The following is a 23,099-nucleotide window of genomic DNA, read 5'->3' as shown; positions in this document are numbered from 1 at the left end:
CCTTCGTGATTATGATTTAATTGGATTACCAACCGATCCTATCGACTCGTCACGGTTAAATGAATCTATAAAACACCAGCTCGATCCCCAGCTTACCGATCTCTGCCTCGGGCAGCGTCCATCAGTACCGTGGATAAAGGTCTACAGGTAAGGGGACTGGTGTTACAGGTGGCCAATTAGTGACTGACTGACTGTATATTGCATGGCTTCAGCAAATCGGATCTAGAGTATACGAGGCAAAATGAGCATCAGTGACACTTAGAAAAAGGGCAGTACTACAGGAAAAGGGGCGGGGCGCATTTCTAACTTTGAATTAGGGGCAGGGCGCCGCGCCCTGCTAACCCGACCTAGCTGGAACACTGAAGATGTCTTCTGTTAATGTTGCTATTACTGTTTTAGCTTAAACTGCTACTACAAACAATTTACATATGTACATAATGTAGGGAAAATGAAATGTTCTGTTAACAGTACTATATCAGGATTAAAAAAAGTATGATGTAAATTCCTATTAACAACAAATAAATCCCATTTTCTTTGTTGAATTGCTTAAATTTTTAATAAGCAAAAAGGGCCAGAATATATATATACAATGAACACTTTTTAAGAGTGCCATTTTTTATACTACTTTATATCCTTTTTTCTGTCCTAGCCAGTCATTGATCAGATAGGCTGGACCATCCAACACTGTACTCTTGGGAAACATGGAGAAATTATGGGATAGATATTGACCATAATATTCACAAACACTAACTGGGATCAAAAGATGAATTAGACTTGTATATGCTAAATTCATCAACCACAAAACAGTATGCCTGGACCCCAGTCGAATGTCTGTACAATCATATTCAAAAGATCTCCTTTGAGAAAATAGGAAATAATTGCTTATTGAAAAGTGACCACCCTTTCCTATTGCAGTGTAGTTAAGAGAGCTGGACTAATGACTATGTATTGTCAGCAAGCATCCCAGTAATATTACACAGAACTGCACCCTTGGGACAGTGCCTGGCATTACTGGAGCACCTAAACTGGCCTTCATTTACAATTCATCAGTGTATATATATTAGAGTCAGGGAGAATCATGGTAAAAGGATTTTCTAAACATTAATTGTACAATGTGAAATGATTAGCACTAAATTATACAAAAGGTAAAAATAACACCAGATTCAAACAGATTAGTTGGAGACATTTATTTTAAGTTAAATTATGAATAAATCTATCATTTGCATGAATTCAAAAAAAAGAAAACTAAAGAACTTGAGATATCATATCAAATTGGTATTCATGGAGCATTTTTCTTTTTAATCTTTTTGCAAGAATGTATCAACAACTGTTAAGTTAAACAAAGAATCCTAAATCTTGTTACAGATCCTAGTTGTTGAAACCAAGTTAATGATTTGCATGTTAAGTGACATCATTCAGATCCATCAAGTGCAGCAACACTATCAAATGCAAACAGCAGGCAGAGGTGCACTGCATTCTGTGCAACATCCATGAGTCATTTTCGGCCCCCTCAAAAAAAACATAATGGCTAAATCTGTCCCACAGCTCCAAAGAAACAATTTTAAAAGGAAAAAAATGTGGTGAAGTTTGTCAACAGTTGACAGTTTTAAGGGGACAATCACATTTTCTCTGCCAGCTGAAAATTTATTACAACAGACACAAGCCGTGTTCCCCTCTGAGGAGATTCACCGCAGCTAATGGACCTGAATTGCTGTGTATGTTTTGTCGATAATCAGATCTGATAGCCAACAAATTAATCAGGGCCAACTGATTACTTAACTCTTGTTTCTTAGTACCATTGATTTCCTCTGTTGGTGTAAGAAAATAGGCAAAAAAGTGAAAAATGGAACTTGAAACAACTATAGTTACCTCATTTAGCTGAGATAACTTATAGCACATCTGATCACACTAAAGAAATTTTTTATTTCATATGGCAGCACCACTGAAAATACGGTTATATTTAGACTGACTGCCAATTCCATGGTCAAGACAGATGGCCTGTTGTATGATGTGACTAATGAAGATCTTAATATTACTCATAACAGTTTCTAAATAGCAACAGTGATACTTGGCTCTCCAGACTATTTCAATGTCTTCCTAAAATATATATATTAGTTAATAGTTTTAGCAACAGTGACATTTAATTAAACAAGTATTGCAAGCATTCCATATATTCCAAAGTGTATTCAAAATGGGGCCTAAACCTTTTGCAATTGTACATGCATATATACCACAGTATACTGCATCTGCATTCAATGTTCACAAAAGTTAAGGCAATGCAACAATCACTTAATAAACAGTTCATTCAACCAATTTTTCACTGTATGAAATCTGATGATAAAATAGAGGATGACTTCACCATTGTCATCTACACAAGATCTCATGATAAAACCACACATTACAAAGATGGTAGAGGATAACCTCACCATTGTCATCTACAAAAGATCTCATGATAAACCACACATTACAAAGATGGTAGAGGATGACTTCACCATTGTCATCTATATTACCCAAACTTATGATACATTTTCTTTTGTATAGATTCCAATAAACATATTGCTCTAAACATCTAAATTTGATAAAACGACATATACATCTAATATAAATTTATAATTGTTATAAGTCTACAATTCCATCATAAATCCCTCAACCTAGAACATTCAGTTCAACAACTTATAACTCATGAATATAATCCTTTTTGAACCTTGCATTATCCTGATGAACGTACAAACCCACAGACCTTGTGTATATCTATACAGTATATCACATCCCACAAATTATTACAGGCATATGATAGAAATGTTTATATTCTATAAAGTTCTAAAGAACTTCATGTAAATGGATGTGTAGTCTGCACAGAAAGTTGGGTGATTACGAGAGTTATTGGACGGAAACAGATTTTCTATTTATAGTAACAGTAACCTTGACCTTAGACCCTTAAAAAATCCCATGCATACACTTGTGGTAAGGAAAACCTGCATGAAAATTGAGTTTGAGGACCCCAAAGGAACCTAATTAAGTTATTACAAGGAAATGAATTTCCTAGTTTTAGAAACAAATTTACTATTTATAGTAAGTGACTTTGACCTTTGGACCAGAAACAAAACAAGCCCATGCAAGCACTATGTGGTAAGGAAAACCTTCATAAAAATCAATGGGCCCAAATTAAAGGAATTTGAGTTATCACAAGGAAACAATTTTTCTATTTTTTGTAATAGTGGCCTTGACCTTCGACCTGAAACGCAACCCAAGCAAGCACTTCTGGTTTGATCAGCCAGGATAACTTGAGTTTTATCACTTGGAAATTCAACCTCTGTGAGGATGCCGCTGCCACCAACATAGTGATACCTATGTCACATGCTTTTTTCCAGGTGACACAAAAAATACCTATTGCAATGTGCAGTATACATAAACATATATATTATTTAACTTATATCTTGGACTTATACATGTATGATTCTATTAAAATTATCTCCCTTTACTGTCTTTATCTGTATTACATATTTCTTTTCAAGCTTTGTATATACACAATTGCTTGAAATGTCATACCCACCTGGTCAAACCTATCGACATTACACTCCTATCTGGTCAGACCTGTGTATTGTAAATATATCAGAAATAACTCACTTTATTTATTTAACCTCTCCTGATCGTTTGGGCTACTCATTTCCAGAAAAGATTGAAAATGAACACTACAGTTAAGCATAGAAGATCTCATCACACACACTGACTTTGAGATGGAATCACATTACATGTTCAAAATGTTAAGGATCGTGGTACGGAACCCAGTTGTTCAAACATATATTCAATGTCACATGTAAATATATGTAGCAGATATCGAAGAAATAACCTTATATCTATATTTCTGTAATACAGCCATAAGCCAAAATACCAACTCAAATTAAGAAAGTTAAATTCAAACTAATTATGGCCTTTCATTGATGATCATTGCATTTTGAAACTGGCAAATACAACCATAGGAAAGATGGCCCTGTATAACGTAATGGCCATCAGTTTTATACAGATTTTTCCAAAGTCCTGTCTGATGCACATCAAGGAATGTGTTTGACAGGAACTGTGCTGTATAGTATCATTACAGAAGGATGCATTTCAAATTCAACCATTAAATAATCATGAAATGCAATGATAATTCAATGTTCATGAAAATGTTCTGACTGGAAATGGACTAAATGTTGCCTGACTGCCATTTGTAATGGAATTTTGAAATTTTAGATCTCAGATCTCGTCTCTATGGAATATATCCTAATGATATCCAATACCTACAAAATGATTTAAGTCCTAATTGTGTATAAGTACATACTTATGAACATCTGGGGTAGCTATTGTTTGTGTTTGTTTATCTTGGCCAAGGGAGGTGTATGCCAGAATATGTTTGTATACAACTTTGCCCTGATGGATACTGCAGACCCCACAATATTAGTTATAGGCGGTCTATACACACACACACACCACATAAATTAATTACTGCCAGCCACTGAAGGTAAAAGCATGGATCTCCTAGTATTATAACAGTCTTTTAGTCCTTCAATGCACCCAATGAAGGCCACATAGCATGGATCTGCATTGGTTCTGATCCAAGTCCATACTGTGGATTATATATCTAGTAATTGTATCTGTTGATTTTCCACTTCCCTGCTTTGTTGATTTTGAAATTATCAATGCCATGGCTGATGCAGTGAAATATCAGATTGATGCAGAACATTAAACTTCTACTAAGCCTTTACAAATTTCATCCACATCTTTGCTGTTTAGAAACATGTGTAATTGTGAATAGATTGTATATTAAGTATCTTGCACAAGTTCGGATCTACATGAGATTTATATTTATGAATGAAATTTGAGAATATCTTGCATGGTATACTAAATGACTAGAAAACATGAAAAAATTCACCATTGAAATTAACAGGAATTTGATATTCTCTTTATCATATGTGAGGCTCTGTTAATCTTATTATCAGAATTTTGTACATAGTTGTGAAGATAGCAATTATGTATTTTTTTTTAATCGATGCACCTAACATCTAGATGTGAAGATGACTTGAGAAAATTTAGCTAGCCCTTTTGCACCGCAGATCCCCTCGAGCCCCAGGGTGGGTCAACATGAGCTTACTTTAACTTTCATCCAATCAAACTCAAATCTCATCATATAAATCTGTTTGGTTTTTTTTCCTCTTCTCTCCTTCAAAAAATTAACAATACATACACGGAAGGTTATTTAAGCTCCATGACTACATCTGGAACCCCCCCCCCCCCAAAAAAAAATCATTCTCTGGATCCAGGTCTGTCAATCGTTTGCAAACTATCCACTATAGTTGTAACTTAAAATCTTTCCTGCACCCGACATGCTTAATGCCTCCAGAAAATTACCAGGCCGTGTAATTATATAACATATCAAGCTCCATGGGGATATTCATATCAGTTTGTATCTAAACAAATTGTTAGGGGAAATTCAACAAAACCAATGAACAAAAACAGCACACTGCATATGCCTGAACTCTACCAACGTGTACCAAGCATATGTATATTTCAGTATAAAGTGTACGCCCAGATGTAAATCCTACAGGAGATATATATCACCAGGTACCTTAACTATACCTCTACTTTAATCAGTTTGCATGGTGTAATGTTGGTACAAATTGTGGTGACATGCACCAGCTCCAGCAGTGATGAGGAGGCTGTCCTGGGCCTCCAGCCTCCATTACTTTGTTATTGATCCCCCACATGGAGCTCACCGGCTGAGTCATCCTTATACCCACACAACCATATACCACTGATATCTCACCGGTTCTGCCTTGCAATTCTAATTTTTATAATAATAAAACAAAACTTCCCACTGTTAACCCCTACTTAAGACTATGGAGCCTGCAACTTCAGTTATATCCTATCACTTCATATATATAGTGCAATAGCATAGTTTTAATTTGGAACACTGTACAGGATCATTGATTCCCAATATAAATGTGAAACTATGTTTTTCTGAAGAGATATAAATTATTATATTACAATGGTGTTTTCTTGGTGATAATGTTAAATATTCAAATAAAATCAAACTAATTACTAATCACATACACTAAATATTCCTTTTCATAAATCTCTTGTAACAGCAATATTAACTAAGTGTAGTTCTACCTCGTAACTGAAAATATATAATTTTTCAAAAATCAAATGTAATATTTTATCAAGTTACCTGGCATGGATAATTCATATCTCCGTTTTTTCTTTGCAGACCTCAACTTTATCATTCATATTCACAATATCAATACAACATATATACACTAAAAAAGAATTATGACACATGAATAAAGGCTTTGGATATCTAGGAACATGAGGAAGTACTGGTATACATGTGCTATCTCTGACAGGCAGCTGACTGAGACTGCCTGGCTGATGCCTCACCCAGGGGTGGCAGGCAATAGCACCGACACAGACACACCGAGGCAAATTATAATGCTCATCTTCAAGGCTGCAGTTAGTAGAACTTTTTTATTTTATTTTTTGCAGGATGAATTCCCTTCTTTGCGAGCAAAATAAACCCAAAGAAACCTCTTGATATCCTTAATTTGAGAATGCATCTATTTTAGAACATAAATACACAATCAGCAGCATAAGGCTGATTTATGTCTGTAAGCTAATTTCATTAATATATACTGAATGGTATATAGGCACCGTCTCTTCTACTTCTTATCATACTGTCGTGTTTCCTTCAGCTGTTTCCAAGAAAGATTCTTTTTCAAAATGTCATAGATCTGCTAAGCTAACCAATATCCAACAGTAAATAGCTTTTATAATGGATATGTGCAGTCAATATCCCCAGAATTCACCCCTGACTTCAGCTGAATCAGCAGTATAATCACAGCCAGGAGCTATTGCTACAAACATTGTATAGCACCAGTTATAATTTACCGTGGCCACAATTTGTGTTCATTGATAACAAATATATATATAGCAAATTATTTACATTTAACTGTTGGGAGCATTTAGTACTACAGTTGCATAGCAAAACTATCATGAATGTAACAAAAAGGTTATAATGTCGGTACATGATCGTATCAATAGGTAACATTCCTTTGAGTGATCACTAGACTATCTGAGGAAATTCATGGTGTTACATATAATTATACAAACTTGGACTTGTGGGATTTTACTTCAATTTCCTAGCTGCTGGGGTTTACCTTTAAAGATACAGTGGAACTTCTCTAAACCTATCATGCACGGCACATGAATATTTGCCAGGTTTATAGAAGGTTTAGTTTGGAGACGTGATCCAATTAATTATAACTGGTTCGGTTCCAGAGATAATACTTGTTAGATAACATTTTGTATCTTTGAAGCAGCTTTAATATTTGGAAGTAATGTATTCACAGAATGCAAAATCTATAAAAATTAAACTAAATAAATTCTTATACTGTTGCAAATGATAATATCATTTTTATTTCACAATGCTTATTTATCAGCACTGATCATGACCTGCATTCGGCATGTCGCTCTAGTTTTCTTACGTAAACAGACAGTACCACTGACGATGCATGGTAATGGTTTAATCTTTACCCTGTTGATCAATTATAATGCCCCAAACTAATTGTAGGTATTGTGTACCAATTTACCTACAATGGTACACCTGTATGCCTCAAGACAAAGATTACAACACAATCACCACAGGTGTTGATAGTCCATTAGACAGGCACCTATCATTTTCGCTCAGGTCCATTCTGGACATAAAATTGGTTTGGTATTTAATTGGAATTCAGAGGGATTGATATGGGGAAGATCGGTTTTGGGAGGAGGGGAGAGGGCAGGGGCATATAATTCACAATTACCTTTAATTATTTGGCCATGGAAGGTTTCTGCAAAATTTCAGGGGTTTTGGAGAAGAAGATGAAATTGTAAATTATTCAAGGACAGACGACAGACAAAAGGTGATTAGAATAAAGATCACTTAAGACTTTGTGAAATTGTTGTCTCCTACCCTTATACATGCCTCCATACTTATATCACTTTGGATTCCCACTCAATACAATCTCCGCTATAGTGTCTCCTACCCAATACAATCTCCCCTTTACAGTATTTCCCATACCCAATACATCTCCCACCATAATACTTCTCACACCAGTGCATCTTAATTCCATCATAGTATTCCCCTCACCTGTACATCTGATCTCCCACCAAATACACGCACATCTCCCACTAGAGTAGAGCTGAAACGAATGTTCGCGAATGAATACCAATTCCCCGAATATTCGAATAGTGGAATCGTATTCGAACATTCCATTTGAGTTTGGGAGCATTTCCAGCTAAATTCCAATAATTCATAAGCAGAATGTAAGCTATTCCAATCCAGCATTCAGTTTAACATAAAAATACATGTACCGTATTTGACCTAATATGGGCACAGGGCACGGGTAATTGCCAGTGGGGGTGCCCTTATTAAGATAATTTATTCTGAAGTTTTATGAAACAGACTATACCTTATAGCAGTCTACCCAAGGCTGCATGTGGAAACGGTAAAATATTCAGTCATAAAAATATTCCAGATGAATCATTATCATATATTAAGCTTAAACATCACTTGAATATTCCTGTAAACTTGTAAACCATGCCAGCTGATATTTAGACCAGAGAACGTGTGTTCCACCATTTATGTTCAAATGGAACTCTTTTGTGTTCTATTTATAGACACAGGTGATTTCCCAGATCATATCAGACATCGTTTTCTTTGACCTAATAATTGATATAAAATGTCTTTTACTAGCTCTGTTCTGAACAACAAAAGTTATTTATCAACAAGAATGAAGTATTTTACTTTATCTTCAAATAAAGAGGGTAAGTTATTATTTGTCTGTGTGTTTAGTTTTGGGTGCTCTTTGCACTGACATGTCATCTGTAGGAATAGACAAAATGTGGCGAAAACTTGTGTTCCTGTTACTTAATTTCCTGAGGAAAATTGAACAAAAAAAGTAGCAAAATATTTCACATGAATTATTACTTTTGAACACCATTTTGACACTCAGTCAAAGATTTATTTCCTTGAAAAAAGGTAGGGGCGCCCTTATTAGGTCAAATACGGTATATACAACTATTTTGACATGAATAGGTTCCAAAACGCGTGAGTGAAAAGATATAAACATTTTTCTGACATGACATCGTAAATAAGGTACAGTGCTGCTATCTTTCATATCCGTACTGTGTACAGTACTGTCAACCATGTGGTGCCCCATATGCATTACGTCAGTGTCAATAAAACGCTTTGAAACAATAGCAACATTCCCGGTTACAAGCGTTCAACCGACAGGAAAATTTTCCATGTGGATAATTCGCGGTCGTTTTATTTCATGTTATTTTACATACAAACCCAATGCAGTGAACGTTGATATTTTTTATTATTTATTGGTCTTATACATAATGCAAATATTCCTTCTCTTGACATTGACAATGTGACAGACACAAGCTCGTCAATCAGGTAGGCCAGCCATGTTTACGTTGTCGTCAATAGGCGAACTTGGTGATTTTTTTACGATTATTAAAGTTAGCTTCCGACTTAGTTCTGGCCATTCTTCAGTTTTATATATCACTCTTACTTATTTAAAGCTTTTCAGTCATTTATCAAGCTTAGTAATAATTACATTATCGACTATACAGTTCCGAATATTTGAATACTATTCGAATATATACAAAACGAATATTCGAATGCCAAAATCTGCTATTCGTTTCAGCTCTACACTAGAGTACTTCCCACACCAGTACAACTCCCACTAGAGTACTTCCCACACCAGTACATCTCCCACCTGAGTACTTCCTACACCAGTACATCTCCCACTAGAATACTTCCCACACCAGTACATCTCCCACCAGAGTACTTCCTACACCAGTACATCTCCCACCAGAGTACTTCCCACACCAGTACATCTCCCACTAGAATACTTCCCACACCAGTACATCTCCCACAAGAATACTTCCCAAACCAGTACATCTCCCACCTGAGTACTTCCCACACCAGTACATCTCCCACTAGAATACTTCCCACACCAGTACATCTCCCACCTGAGTACTTCCCACACCAGTACATCTCCCACTAGAGTACTTCCCACACCAGTACATCTCCCACCAGAATACTTCCCACACCAGTACATCTCCCACCTTTGTTCTTCCCACACCAGTACATCTCCCACCCGAGTACTTCCCAAACCAGTACATCTCCCACCTGAGTACTTCCCACACCAGTACATCTCCCACCTGAGTACTTCCCACACCAGTACATCTCCCACTAGAATACTTCCCACACCAGTACATCTCCCACCTGAGTACTTCCCACACCAGTACATATCCCACTAGAATACTTCCCACACCAGTACAACTCCCACTAGAGTACTTCCCACACCAGTACATATCCCACTAGAGTACTTCCCACACCAGTACATCTCCCACTAGAGTACTTCCTACACCAGTACATCTCCCACTAGAGTACTTCCCACACCAGTACATCTCCCACCTGAGTACTTCCCACACCAGTACATCTCCTACTAGAGTACTTCCTACACCAGTACATCTCCCACTAGAGTACTTCCTACACCAGTACATCTCCCACTAGAGTACTTCCTACACCAGTACATCTCCCACTAGAGTACTTCCTACACCAGTACAACTCCTACTAGAGTACTTCCTACACCAGTACATCTCCCACTAGAGTACTTCCTACACCAGTACATCTCCCACTAGAGTACTTCCTACACCAGTACACCTCCTACTAGAGTACTTCCTACACCAGTACATCTCCCACTAGAATACTTCCCACACCAGTACATCTCCCACCAGAATACTTCCCACACCAGTACAACTCCTACTAGAGTACTTCCCACACCAGTACATCTCCCACTAGAGTACTTCCTACACCAGTACATCTCCCACCTGAGTACTTCCTACACCAGTACATCTCCCACTAGAGTACTTCCTACACCAGTACATCTCCCACTAGAGTACTTCCTACACCAGTACATCTCCCACTAGAGTACTTCCTACACCAGTACACCTCCCACTAGAGTACTTCCTACACCAGTACATCTCCCACTAGAGTACTTCCTACACCAGTACATCTCCCACTAGAGTACTTCCTACACCAGTACATCTCCCACTAGAGTACTTCCTACACCAGTACACCTCCCACTAGAGTACTTCCTACACCAGTACATCTCCCACTAGAGTACTTCCTACACCAGTACATCTCCCACCTGAGTACTTCCCACACCATTACATCTCCCACTAGAGTACTTCCCACACCAGTACATCTCCCACTAGAGTACTTCCCACACCAGTACATCTCCCACCTGAGTACTTCCTACACCAGTACAACTCCTACTAGAGTACTTCCCACACCAGTACATCTCCTACTAGAGTACTTCCCACACCAGTACATCTCCCACTAGAGTACTTCCCACACCAGTACATCTCCCACTAGAGTACTTCCCACACCAGTACATCTCCCACCTGAGTACTTCCCACACCAGTACAACTCCCACTAGAGTACTTCCCACACCAGTACAACTCCCACTAGAGTACTTCCTACACCAGTACATCTCCCACCTGAGTACTTCCCACACCAGTACATCTCCCACTAGAGTACTTCCCACACCAGTACAACTCCCACTAGAGTACTTCCCACACCAGTACATCTCCCACCTAGAGTACTTCCCACACCAGTACATCTCCCACTAGAGTACTTCCCACACCAGTACAACTCCCACTAGAGTACTTCCCACACCAGTACATCTCCCACTAGAATACTTCCCACACCAGTACAACTCCCACTAGAGTACTTCCCACACCAGTACATCTCCCACTAGAGTACTTCCCACACCAGTACATCTCCCACTAGAATACTTCCCACACCAGTACATCTCCACTAGAGTACTTCCCACACCAGTACATTTCCCACCAGAATAATTCCCACACCAGTACATATCCCACTAGAGTACTTCCCACACCAGTACATCTCCCACCAGAATACTTCCCACACCAGTACATCTCCCACCTGAGTACTTTCCACACCAGTACATCTGATCATGATCTCCCATCAAAGTACTTCCCACACCAGTACATCTCCCACCAGAATACTTCCCACACCAGTACATCTCCCACCTGAGTACTTTCCACACCAGTACATCTGATCATGATCTCCCACCTGAGTACTTCCCACACCAGTACATCTCCCACTAGAGTACTTCCCACACCAGTACATCTCCCACTAGAGTACTTCCCACACCAGTACATCTCCCACTAGAGTACTTCCCACACTAGTACATCTCCCTCTAGAGTACTTCCCACACCAATACATCTCCCACTAGAGTACTTCCCACACCAGTACATCTCCCACCTGAGTACTTCCCACACCAGTACATCTCCCACTAGAGTACTTCCCACACCAGTACATCTCCCACCAGAGTACTTCCCACACCAGTACATCTCCCACTAGAGTACTTCCCACACCAGTACATCTCCCACTAGAGTACTTCCCACACCAGTACATCTCCCACTAGAGTACTTCCCACACCAGTACATCTCCCACCTGAGTACTTCCCACACCAGTACATCTCCCACTAGAGTACTTCCCACACCAGTACATCTCCCACTAGAATACTTCCCACACCAGTACATCTCCCACTAGAGTACTTCCCACACCAGTACAACTCCCACTAGAGTACTTCCCACACCAGTACATCTCCCACTAGAGTACTTCCCACACCAGTATATCTCCCACTAGAGTACTTCCCACACCAGTACATCTCCCACTAGAATACTTCCCACACCAGTACAACTCCCACTAGAGTACTTCCCACACCAGTACATCTCCCACTAGAGTACTTCCCACACCAGTACATCTCCCACTAGAGTACTTCCCACACCAGTATATCTCCCACTAGAGTACTTCCCACACCAGTACAACTCCCACTAGAGTACTTCCCACACCAGTACATCTCCCACTAAAGTACTTCCCACACCAGTATATCTCCCACTAGAGTACTTCCCACACCATTACATCTCCCACTAGAATACTTCCCACACCAGTACATCTCCCACCCGAGTACTTCCCACACCAGTACAACTCCCACCAGAATACTTCCCACACCAGTACATCTCCTACTAGAATACTTCCCACACCAGTACATCTCCCACTAGAATACTTCCCACACCAGTACAACTCCCACTAGAGTACTTCCCACACCAGTACATCTCCCACTAGAGTACTTCCCACACTAGTACATCTCCCACCTGAGTACTTCCCACACTAGTACATCTCCCACTAGAGTACTTCCCACACCAGTACATCTCCCACCTGAGTACTTCCCACAACAGTACATCTCCCACTAGAATACTTCCCACACCAGTACATCTCCCACTAGAGTACTTCCCACACCAGTAAATCTCCCACTAGAGTACTTCCCACACCAGTACATCTCCCACTAAAGTACTTCCCACACCATTACATCTCCCACTAGAGTACTTCCCACACTAGTACATCTCCCACTAGAGTACTTCCCACACCAGTACATCTCCCACTAGAGTACTTCCCACACCAGTACATCTCCCACCTGAGTACTTCCCACACTAGTACATCTCCCACTAGAGTACTTCCCACACCATTACATCTCCCACTAGAGTACTTCCCACACCATTACATCTCCCACTAGAGTACTTCCCACACCAGTACATCTCCCACTAAAGTACTTCCCACACCAGTACATCTCCCACTAGAATACTTCCCACACCAGTACATCTCCCACTAGAATACTTCCCACACCAGTACATATCCCACTAGAGTACTTCCCACACCAGTACAACTCCCACTAGAGTACTTCCCACACCAGTACATCTCCCACTAGAATACTTCCCACACCAGTACATCTCCCACTAGAGTACTTCCCACACCAGTACATCTCCCACTAGAGTACTTCCCACACCAGTACATCTCCCACTAGAGTACTTCCCACACCAGTACATCTCCCACTAGAGTACTTCCCACACCATTACATCTCCCACTAGAGTACTTCCCACACCAGTACATATCCCACTAGAGTACTTCCCACACCAGTACAACTCCCACTAGAGTACTTCCCACACCAGTACATCTCCCACTAGAATACTTCCCACACCAGTACAACTCCCACTAGAGTACTTCCCACACCAGTACATCTCCCACCTGAGTACTTCCCACACCAGTACATCTCCCACTAGAGTACTTCCCACACCAGTACAACTCCCACTAGAGTACTTCCCACACCAGTACATCTCCCACTAGAGTACTTCCCACACCAGTATATCTCCCACCAAAGTACTTCCCATACCAGTATATCTCCCACCAGATATTTACCACACCATTATATCTCCCCTTATAATATTTTCTCATATCACACTCAGCCACAGTATCTCCCATCTCTCCATTTAACTGGGTCAGTAGTACAACAATTGATGAAAAGGAAGGGCACAATTGATTAATCATCACCCTTACACCTCTGTAACATCATAACCAGCATGTAGCACTCCATTATTTATACACAATCGCCACATATATTGTTCTTTACAATGATTCACTAATTGTTTTGATGGATGTCAGTTACAGTAACCACCACAAATAATAGCTGTACTGCTGTTCATTTCACTTAGTGTGTTTTGATAATGTAACTCATATTGACATTTATTAGTAAGAATATTTTGGAGCCTGTATTCACCAGCCGATGAATATAAATTATGTTTGTATGATGTTCTGCAGCCAAGCAACATTTCCTACCGACTACAAAGTATGTTCTTGGCGACAGCGACAAAGTTACATCATAGGAAGACAGGGTATACGTTTTTACATCTAACGTGTCGTCTTTGCCTATTGATTTTCCATAAAAGACGCCCACTCACTTTTACTGCTTACACAATACAACACATCATGAATGTCCAAAAATCTCTTCACATAATATTTAAGTGTCTGGTTTAGAATATCAACACACAATCAAAGAATGAAACCAATATATTCCAGAGTTTACAATCTTTACATGTACATATAGTACACTACCCAAGGTCTTATTATAAACAAGATAACTTCGTAACTCACTATACATTCTTGTGTATAAGCTATTGTGATAATTAAAACATGCCATTTTCTCTTTGAAATTTTTTTCTCCATTTTTTTTTAACGAGATCCCCGAGGATCTTAAACCAACTATCATAATATATCATCATCCTTATTGATTCCATCTTTTCTGTCTTTTCCTCCTCTTACCCAGGTAATTATTCTGTTCTTTTGACATGTAGTATCAACAAAATGTCACTGTACTTTAATTCTTGTAATCAGTATAGCTAAATTAAGCATACACAACCGTTTGCATAGAGAAATAGCTGTAGAAATTTCAAATGTCAAAATCCAAGATGGCCATCTGCCATTTGGATTTTCTGATCAATCTCAAAATTCAATAAGCATGCTACGTAATGACCAAAGTAGGAAGTTTATATATATACTGTATGAATTTTAAAATGGTAGATAAAATGCATACCTGTCAAGGATCAAATGTTGACAAACTAGAAATCTCCAGTTTGAGGACTTTCCTCAAACTGGAGATTGCACGCGACGACATTTTTACTAAACATATTGCATTCATCAACAAAAAAAAACACAAATTAATTGATTAATAGTTTTCCATTTGATAACAAGTAAATGCAGCTGAGTTATTATAACTTGTACTGAATAGTGAACAGTAAATTGAAGTAGGATCAAAATCTCAGGAGTCAGTGACTCTCAATTGTAAAATCCTTAGTCAATGTATACTGATATATACGTCAATTTTGAATTAGATAAAATGTATGCATATTTAAAACATTAGTTCAATTGAATTTACCTTCCAATAATTCCATATATTGAATCAATAATATATTTTTTTGATAATCTAAATATAGAAATTGAAGGCTCTTCCTTTTAAATGAAATCCATGTATAAGTTTCTTTGAAAAAAATAAATAAAATAAAGTACCTTCATTTTTTAGTCATGTTATTTCCCAGAAAACAATTGTCTAAAATCAGGGGAGAGAAAAAAAATATCTGGAAAAATTGTCCATTTCCGGATTCCGGTTCCATTTTTAGAATATTCATCACAACAATCATGGCCGCTGTCAACAGCACGGTGCCAATTTTTTTGAGAGTCTGACTGCAGTTCTTTGCCAACTTTCTTAAATCAATAAAAAATATACTGATCTGTTGGCAAATATGGCTAGTTTGGGGTTTGTATAACTTCTTTGGAACCTGATCATGAGACCCAATTTGGTGACAGTCGGGGTTTGTCACAGTTGACCGACTCTTTTAATTAACCCCTAGGGGTCAATTAGTGTCACTGACCATAGCTAATATGCCCTTTGTTGAGTTTGTATATATATTGGACAACGTTTTAATACACACTAGTTTTAGTCAGAATTTGAAGCGTCAAATTGACGCACGTCATGTTGCTGCGTCAATGATCCGAGGTACTTGGGCCAAGCGGGAGAAAACTGGAGAATTTAATAAAATTCGGGACCCGCGCGTGTCATTAATTTCAAACTGGAGAATTTGATTTTTGTATTGAATAGTCAGGAGTCTCCAGTCCAATGCAGGAAACTTGACAGGTATGGAAATGTTACGAGAAATAGTGATAAGAAACTTCAAATTTCAAAATCCAAGATGGTTACTTGTTCGATCTGCTGTTTGAAAATGTTCAACCATACAGTCTCAAATTTGAACATGCACAAATATAGACCTATAACCTACCTACATGCAAAATTTGTAAAGATTAACTCATGCAGCATTTTAATTCTGAGGCTAACAATTTAGATGGCTATTTATTTGCAATCTATTTTTCTGATCGGTCTCAATATTTCTCCTGTAATACTAAGAAACAAGGGGAACCTAGGCCTACATAAGAAATTTGAGAAAAGGTCCTTGCAGTACTTGTTGTAAAAGTTTTTAAGAAATAGACTACACTGAATGGACGTTGGTTCTATTGTATTAATTAGTTAGCATGATGATATAACTAGTTGACAAAGGATTGCTTAACAAGGACAGACAGATGATGAATAGATGACAGTTAACAGAAAAGCCTGCTATCTATTCTCCATCATCTTCTTGATTTTGATGATTACAATGATGATTTGATAGTATGTGTGGTATGTATATAAAAGGTGTTTTTTGGGTTGCTTTAAACAAGGGATGATCAAAAACAAGGCATACTATTTGTTGTGTTGGAATAATTGTCTGAGGTGATGTTGTACATTATTATGTACATGTTTTACTTTAGTTTTAAATTCTGACAATGATACTTTACGTGATTGTAATATAGGGAGGAGGTTCCATTGTGTTATAGTGTATGGGTCAAAACAAAACAAAAAGGAGTATTTATATATAGGAGTGTTTGATTGTATTAGTAGTTAACATTGATTTGATGATGGTTAACTAAAAAGTAATGTAATAAAAATATAGCTGTTAAATAGTAAAATAAATCTATATTTCTTAATTTGCACTGCATGAAATTTTTCTGAACTTTCAACAAATCTACATGCTTTATATGTGAGGGTGTATCTTACAGATCGAGCCATGACAGTGTCTAGTGTGTTTGATCATGATCTACTACAATAGGATACCAAAACCCATCACCTGCTCTTTGGCCTTTGTAAAAACATCTCACATTCATTTCCCAGAGGAAAAAAAATAAATGTCTTTTCAATGTGGGTTTAAATGTGGGGAAAGCAGATGTTCTCCAGGTGCGGTTTGGGAGACAATGGCATTGATCTTATAGTATATGAAGGAACAGTACTAGTGTGATAATGAAAATAAATGAGATAAGATTTTGTATATATATTGTTAGTATCTTAATATAAATTTATACAATATCTATTCACTTCTTGTAAAAACAAATATTATTAGTACTACTGCTGTATTGACTTTAAAATTACATTGCATATATTAATCCCTATCATATATTTATAACACAGCAGAATCAATATCAGGTTCGATATATATAGTTCAGTATAATGTTTGTCTGATGCATGCACACCTCACTTACAAACCCAATCTCATCATGAGAATCAACAATGCAAAGTATTAGGTTATATCATCACATCCGAAGGATGGAAATAGTATCTAAGCTATGTAAAAACTTGTCTTTCTGAAATTGCAAATAATTTTGAAAATTACTAATCTTTGAAAATGTGCAAATTAATGCCAGCTGAAAATAACAAAAAAATAAATTACTGTTATCAAAATTAATAATCCTTAACAAATGTATATCCATTCCTCTTCCTGATTTAATTAGACTTTGCTAAAATTGTGTTTCTTTTATAAATGGTTTTACCGTTTAGTTCTCACTTTTCTATTACACTGCTGTTTAGTCCTCTATATCTTAAAATTTATAATCAGTTAGTGAACTTAATGTCTAGATGCATAAAACTGCCAGGTGACATGACAAAAGGAATTAAAACTGAGGCCTGAGTCATATTGCCTCAAAGTGTCTACCTTTTTCTCTTAAGTTTTCCTGTCATATAATGAAAATGATTTTGATGAATACCTTTTAAATCTGAATTCCACATCTTGTGGAAAATGAGTTTTGATGACTAATTTTGGTCTAATGTTGGTATCTATTCTTATTGTTTATTGCATATATTATCATAGTTAACACATTGCAAAAATGAGGTTACTGGAAAAAAGTAAACATGATCAATGACCTGTGTTCTATTCAGGTAGGGCACTGCAGGCAGTACATGTACACTAGCTGTGTAACATTTATATCAAGTGAAGCAGCTCCTAGCTATTTACTTAGCCTTCTGAATGACTTGAATGTACATTTTAATCAAGTAGACCTAAGACCTTATATTATATAACTAAGATTGCTGGTTACAGATCTAGATTGCTTCTACTATTTCCTTATTAAGACAATTTGTTAAACTACTTGATGACAAATTTTCCTGATTTAAAGTTTAATCAATAATCTATAGATAAAAAGCTTTCATTCTCATATAATCTTACAAGAATTTTCAGATTGATGAAAAACAATGTACAACAAGTATAAACCATGCAGAATCTGATGTGTCAATTATAAATATAATTGGGCCAATTATTATGCACATGCAGGGATATATGAGTGCTGATCACGTGCACGAGACAGAGCATAAACAATTATATTTTATCAATTGCTTAAGTTAATTACATTTAAGTCTTTTAAAAACAAGAGAAACTGTAGATATTTTTGTTGTTTTACTTCTATCGAGGTATCTGGATTACAGTTTATGCCACATACATGCATGTATACATACCGTAGGTGGATATTAACATTAAGAGTATGAACTGATCATGTGATAGAGCATAAACAATTTAATTACATTTTTTTACCAGTGAAATATTGAAAATTATTCATTCTATAAAAGTGATATTTTTTTTTTTTTTTTTTTTGTCGTTTGTATGCAGTGTTCTGATTGGTCAAATCAGAAAAAAGTGATATTTTTCACTAGTGCAAATTCTGATTTGACCAATCAGAACGCTGCTTACAAATGACAATGGGGGAAATTAAGATTTGCATATAGCCCTCTGTCATGTTATATGACATCATAATGCCAGATAGAATACATAACGAAAAGATTCGGCGTACATTTGTGAGCCGTCGACAGGGCACTGAAATGAATTCTGGGAGAAATTGAGCTGCCTCTGTATCTTTTACAATAAAATGTAATAAACATAATATCTAACAGTATCTTCAGTAATTAACTAATTACCAAATATAAATATTTTACTCGTGTGGCTAATATTTTGGTATTTTTCACTCGTGCTACGCAGTCTCGTAAAAAATCTCAAAATATTAGCCACACTCATGAAATACAATATATTTACTATTACTGAAGACACTGTTAGATATATCCTCTATACATGTAGATATTTGATTAATTGCTTGTTATGCTACATGGCAGTCCTTTAATAATAAGGAAACTGTAGATATTTTTGGTCTTTTACTGCTATCGTGGTATCTGAATTACATTTTCTTATGTTGTATCTATAATGCCCCCCCCCCCCCCCCCCCCCCCCCCCCCTTCCCAACGGGAAGCGTAACATCGTGTATGTATTGTTAATAGAGGCGACTTTTAAATTAAATATCATTTATATAATTGATATAGCTAATTAAAACTTTTTTACTTGTTTTTAAAAATGACTGCAGCCGAAGAACACTACAAATTACAAATGTCAACATAACAAGACCACCAGGTACATTGTACTTTAAATAACACATAATCCATAATCAAAACACAAAACACAAATCATGGCAAAGCATCTGTTAAGTTCCTGTTAAATATATTTTCGATCTTAATGATCCAAAGATTACAAAAACATCTATCAACTTCGTAGTGAACATACTTCAATAAGAAGCAACCCTTCTTTCATGTTAAAAGTTTTTCACTACTTATAAAAATGTATATTAATCACAAAATGTATGCTGAGCAGCTATCTCCAACTTCATTTGAGGCACAAAGTTGAACTTATCTTGCCAGGAATCTATTTGATGAGTTCATGTATGAGATGTAACTTTTATCTTCCCGGTCGGTTTCAGAAGCTGTCAAACTACTGTACCCTGCTACTGATGCAGGGTCTTGACCTGTCTGCAGAAGTGCTTACATTGGGTCAAAAATTATGGTGTTTACGATGAAAAGGCTTACCTGGGCTGCCAGTTTTAGACGAGGAACTCATGACAACAGTTTCTCCTGTTGCCTTGCACAATAAAGTGTATTTTCATGTCTATAGTTCCACCAGGAGCAGTAAAACTACATCTAGAACTCGCTGATACATCCTCTCTCCAAACACTTCCTACAAGAGTGTGTGTAGTCGACGTCTACCAAAACGAGGCTTGTAAATTAGAATGGATTGACAGATAAAATAAAACGAATATAAATAAAATGACTTGAAAATATTAATTTTTATAATATAGAAAAATAGTTTAAGTCAGTTAAACACAGAATATATATTTATATATGTTTTATGTTAATTTTCTGCGCATCGTCGCTGCGGAATTAAAAATTCAAGATGGCGTTGAAGGAGGCAGTCCATAATCGTACGATTTGTTTATTTACAGATTTTCCCGTGCATACAGCGGCTAATCATATCTTTTTTTTCAGCAATAACTATGGTGTCAATGTATTTTCAGTGACAATATTACAAATAAGTACTTTTTATCAAACTGAGGGGTTTAGCTAGCACTTGCTTTATCAGCTAGTGAAAACCAATATTGATTTTTTTGGTCGACGGAGCCTACAGTACAGTAACAGTCGATCTATGATCATATGATAAAGAATGGATTCGTTGTTTCGTGGGTTTTGTCTACAGCTCTTTCTTCTGTGTATTTAAAACATTTAACATGATCATTACAGTGGTAAACTTAATACTTTCTGTAATTGATGAAATATCCGATATAATTATTAGGAAATAAACTTGACTGATGATAATGAGTCAGGGGCGGTTTTGAAATGTCACTCGTCCGGTTCACAAGGACTGTTTTCTAATAAGTTTTAGATGTTATTTGTAACCTCCTAATACAGAATGTATGCACTTGTTTTTTCTTCTTTTAGAATTGATGAATGAAGTCATCAAGACTGTAAAGAAAGAAGGAGAATGGAAAGTTCTGGTTTTGGATTCACTCAGCACACGCATGGTGTCATCATGCTGCAAGATGACAGAGGTTATGTCAGAAGGGATTACATGTAAGATATTCAACTCTTTAAATTGGTGAAGATGCACCAGTGTTTTTGAAAATGCCAAGCACTCTCCCCTTATATCCAGCACCCTTTACTAAAAGTTTCTAAATAACAAACAAGTCTAGTTTTCTCCAATCCGCCTGTAGTCTATAGTCACTAATTATAATTGTCCTTTATTTTTACCTGTTTCTGTGGGCAGTACCTCAAGCAGCTATCAGTCATCCAATGGTGGAGATGTTTGTTTACTCAATACTATAGCTGTTCAACTGCGGCATAGAATAGATGATTGATGAGTTGGTAATTAAATCATCACCATCTACAAAAGATGGGCAAAGCAAATTTTAATGCCATAAGTGATAATTGTTTTACTTACATCAACAACAATATGCTAATCTGATATGAGGCTAACTGGCAAGTATGTGGCAGTCGCCAGTTAATCTGTATATTCCTCCTATGTAGGATATTAACTGATTTATTATTCAAGTTGATATGTTCAGCCTGACTTTACAATTTACAAACTTGCTATATACCGTATTGTATCAGGAATATAATTTTATTAATGTGTCATTTAAAAGGTAAATCCACTTATTCAGCTTACATTCAATCTTAACTTTGTTTTTGTTTTTAACTGCATATTTGCATTTTGCATTTACCGCTACATTGACCAATCACATACTTCATCTTGACCAATAACCCCACCTGTCGCGTCGTATCCGGGGCTAAACGGATATTATATGGCTATAACGAAAAATACATGTGTTATCAGATTCTGTCCATTACTGATGTAAAGTCTTCATGAAAATAATGAACTTATTTTGTAATTACCAAACTTGATTTATATGGCAATTTGTAACCCAATTAACATACCAGTACTGTACTTCTTTCAAGATATGCTTATTCCTTATTCAACTAATGGGTATTATGGTACTAATAACAAGGAAGTGACAAACCCTGTGTCGCTAGCTATAGGGAAAACAGATTACCAGTACATGTATTTCAGATTATCCTATGTCTCCACATGTTAACAGAGGACACTGACCAGCATCCTATCCTTCAGTTTAGTTGGCACCTAGTATGAAACAGCAGACCAGTTATTTCCCTTTAACAGTTTGGGAGTATCTATAGCTCGAGCTCATTGCTGATGACATTGATTATGTGTGTGTGTTTCAGTGGTGGAGGATCTGCACAAGAGGCGAGAGCCACTTCCTCTGGAAGCTGTTTACCTCATAACACCCACAGAAAAGGTATGTTTGTTACTACTTCTGGGAAATTCAAAAGAAGATCATTTGTGAAAGCAAATCAATGATATTATTTGAAATAAGTTAAAATTTGTACTTGCTCTTCTGACAG

The 23,099-nt window shown here is 37.0% G+C and overlaps 2 protein-coding genes across 9 annotated transcripts in view; one reads left to right on the top strand and one right to left on the bottom strand.

Annotated features, from left to right (window-relative positions):
- Positions 1–20,859, bottom strand: part of LOC117317021 (rap guanine nucleotide exchange factor 1-like) — a 113,191-nt gene extending 92,332 nt beyond the window's left edge. For 2 of the 3 annotated variants that reach the window (XM_033871803.1, XM_033871812.1), the window contains exon 1: positions 20,718–20,859. In XM_033871803.1, the coding sequence (XP_033727694.1) occupies positions 20,718–20,748 (31 nt within the window). In that variant the 5' untranslated portion in view covers positions 20,749–20,859. The remainder of the gene's footprint in view (positions 1–20,717) is intronic. The other variant, XM_033871818.1, reaches the window with a different exon arrangement.
- Positions 20,860–21,075: 216 nt separating this feature from the next.
- LOC117316993 (syntaxin-binding protein 1-like) overlaps positions 21,076–23,099 on the top strand; it is a 33,119-nt gene continuing 31,095 nt past the window's right edge. For 5 of the 6 annotated variants that reach the window (XR_004530078.1, XR_004530075.1, XR_004530077.1 and 2 more), the window contains exons 1-3: positions 21,082–21,109; positions 21,624–21,755; positions 22,920–22,993. Coding sequence is in view for 2 of the 6 variants with exons in the window: in XM_033871792.1 (XP_033727683.1) it covers positions 21,082–21,109; positions 21,624–21,755; positions 22,920–22,993 (234 nt within the window). In the remaining 4 variants the exon portion in view is untranslated. Of the gene's footprint in view, positions 21,110–21,623; positions 21,756–22,919; positions 22,994–23,099 lie in introns of all 6 variants that reach the window. The other variant, XM_033871774.1, reaches the window with a different exon arrangement.

The sequence above is a fragment of the Pecten maximus genome, chromosome 2, assembly GCF_902652985.1.
Source record: "Pecten maximus chromosome 2, xPecMax1.1, whole genome shotgun sequence".
Taxonomy (NCBI): domain Eukaryota; kingdom Metazoa; phylum Mollusca; class Bivalvia; order Pectinida; family Pectinidae; genus Pecten; species Pecten maximus.
Note: the sequence above shows the minus strand (reverse complement) of the source record. Positions and strands in the feature narration are given on the sequence as shown.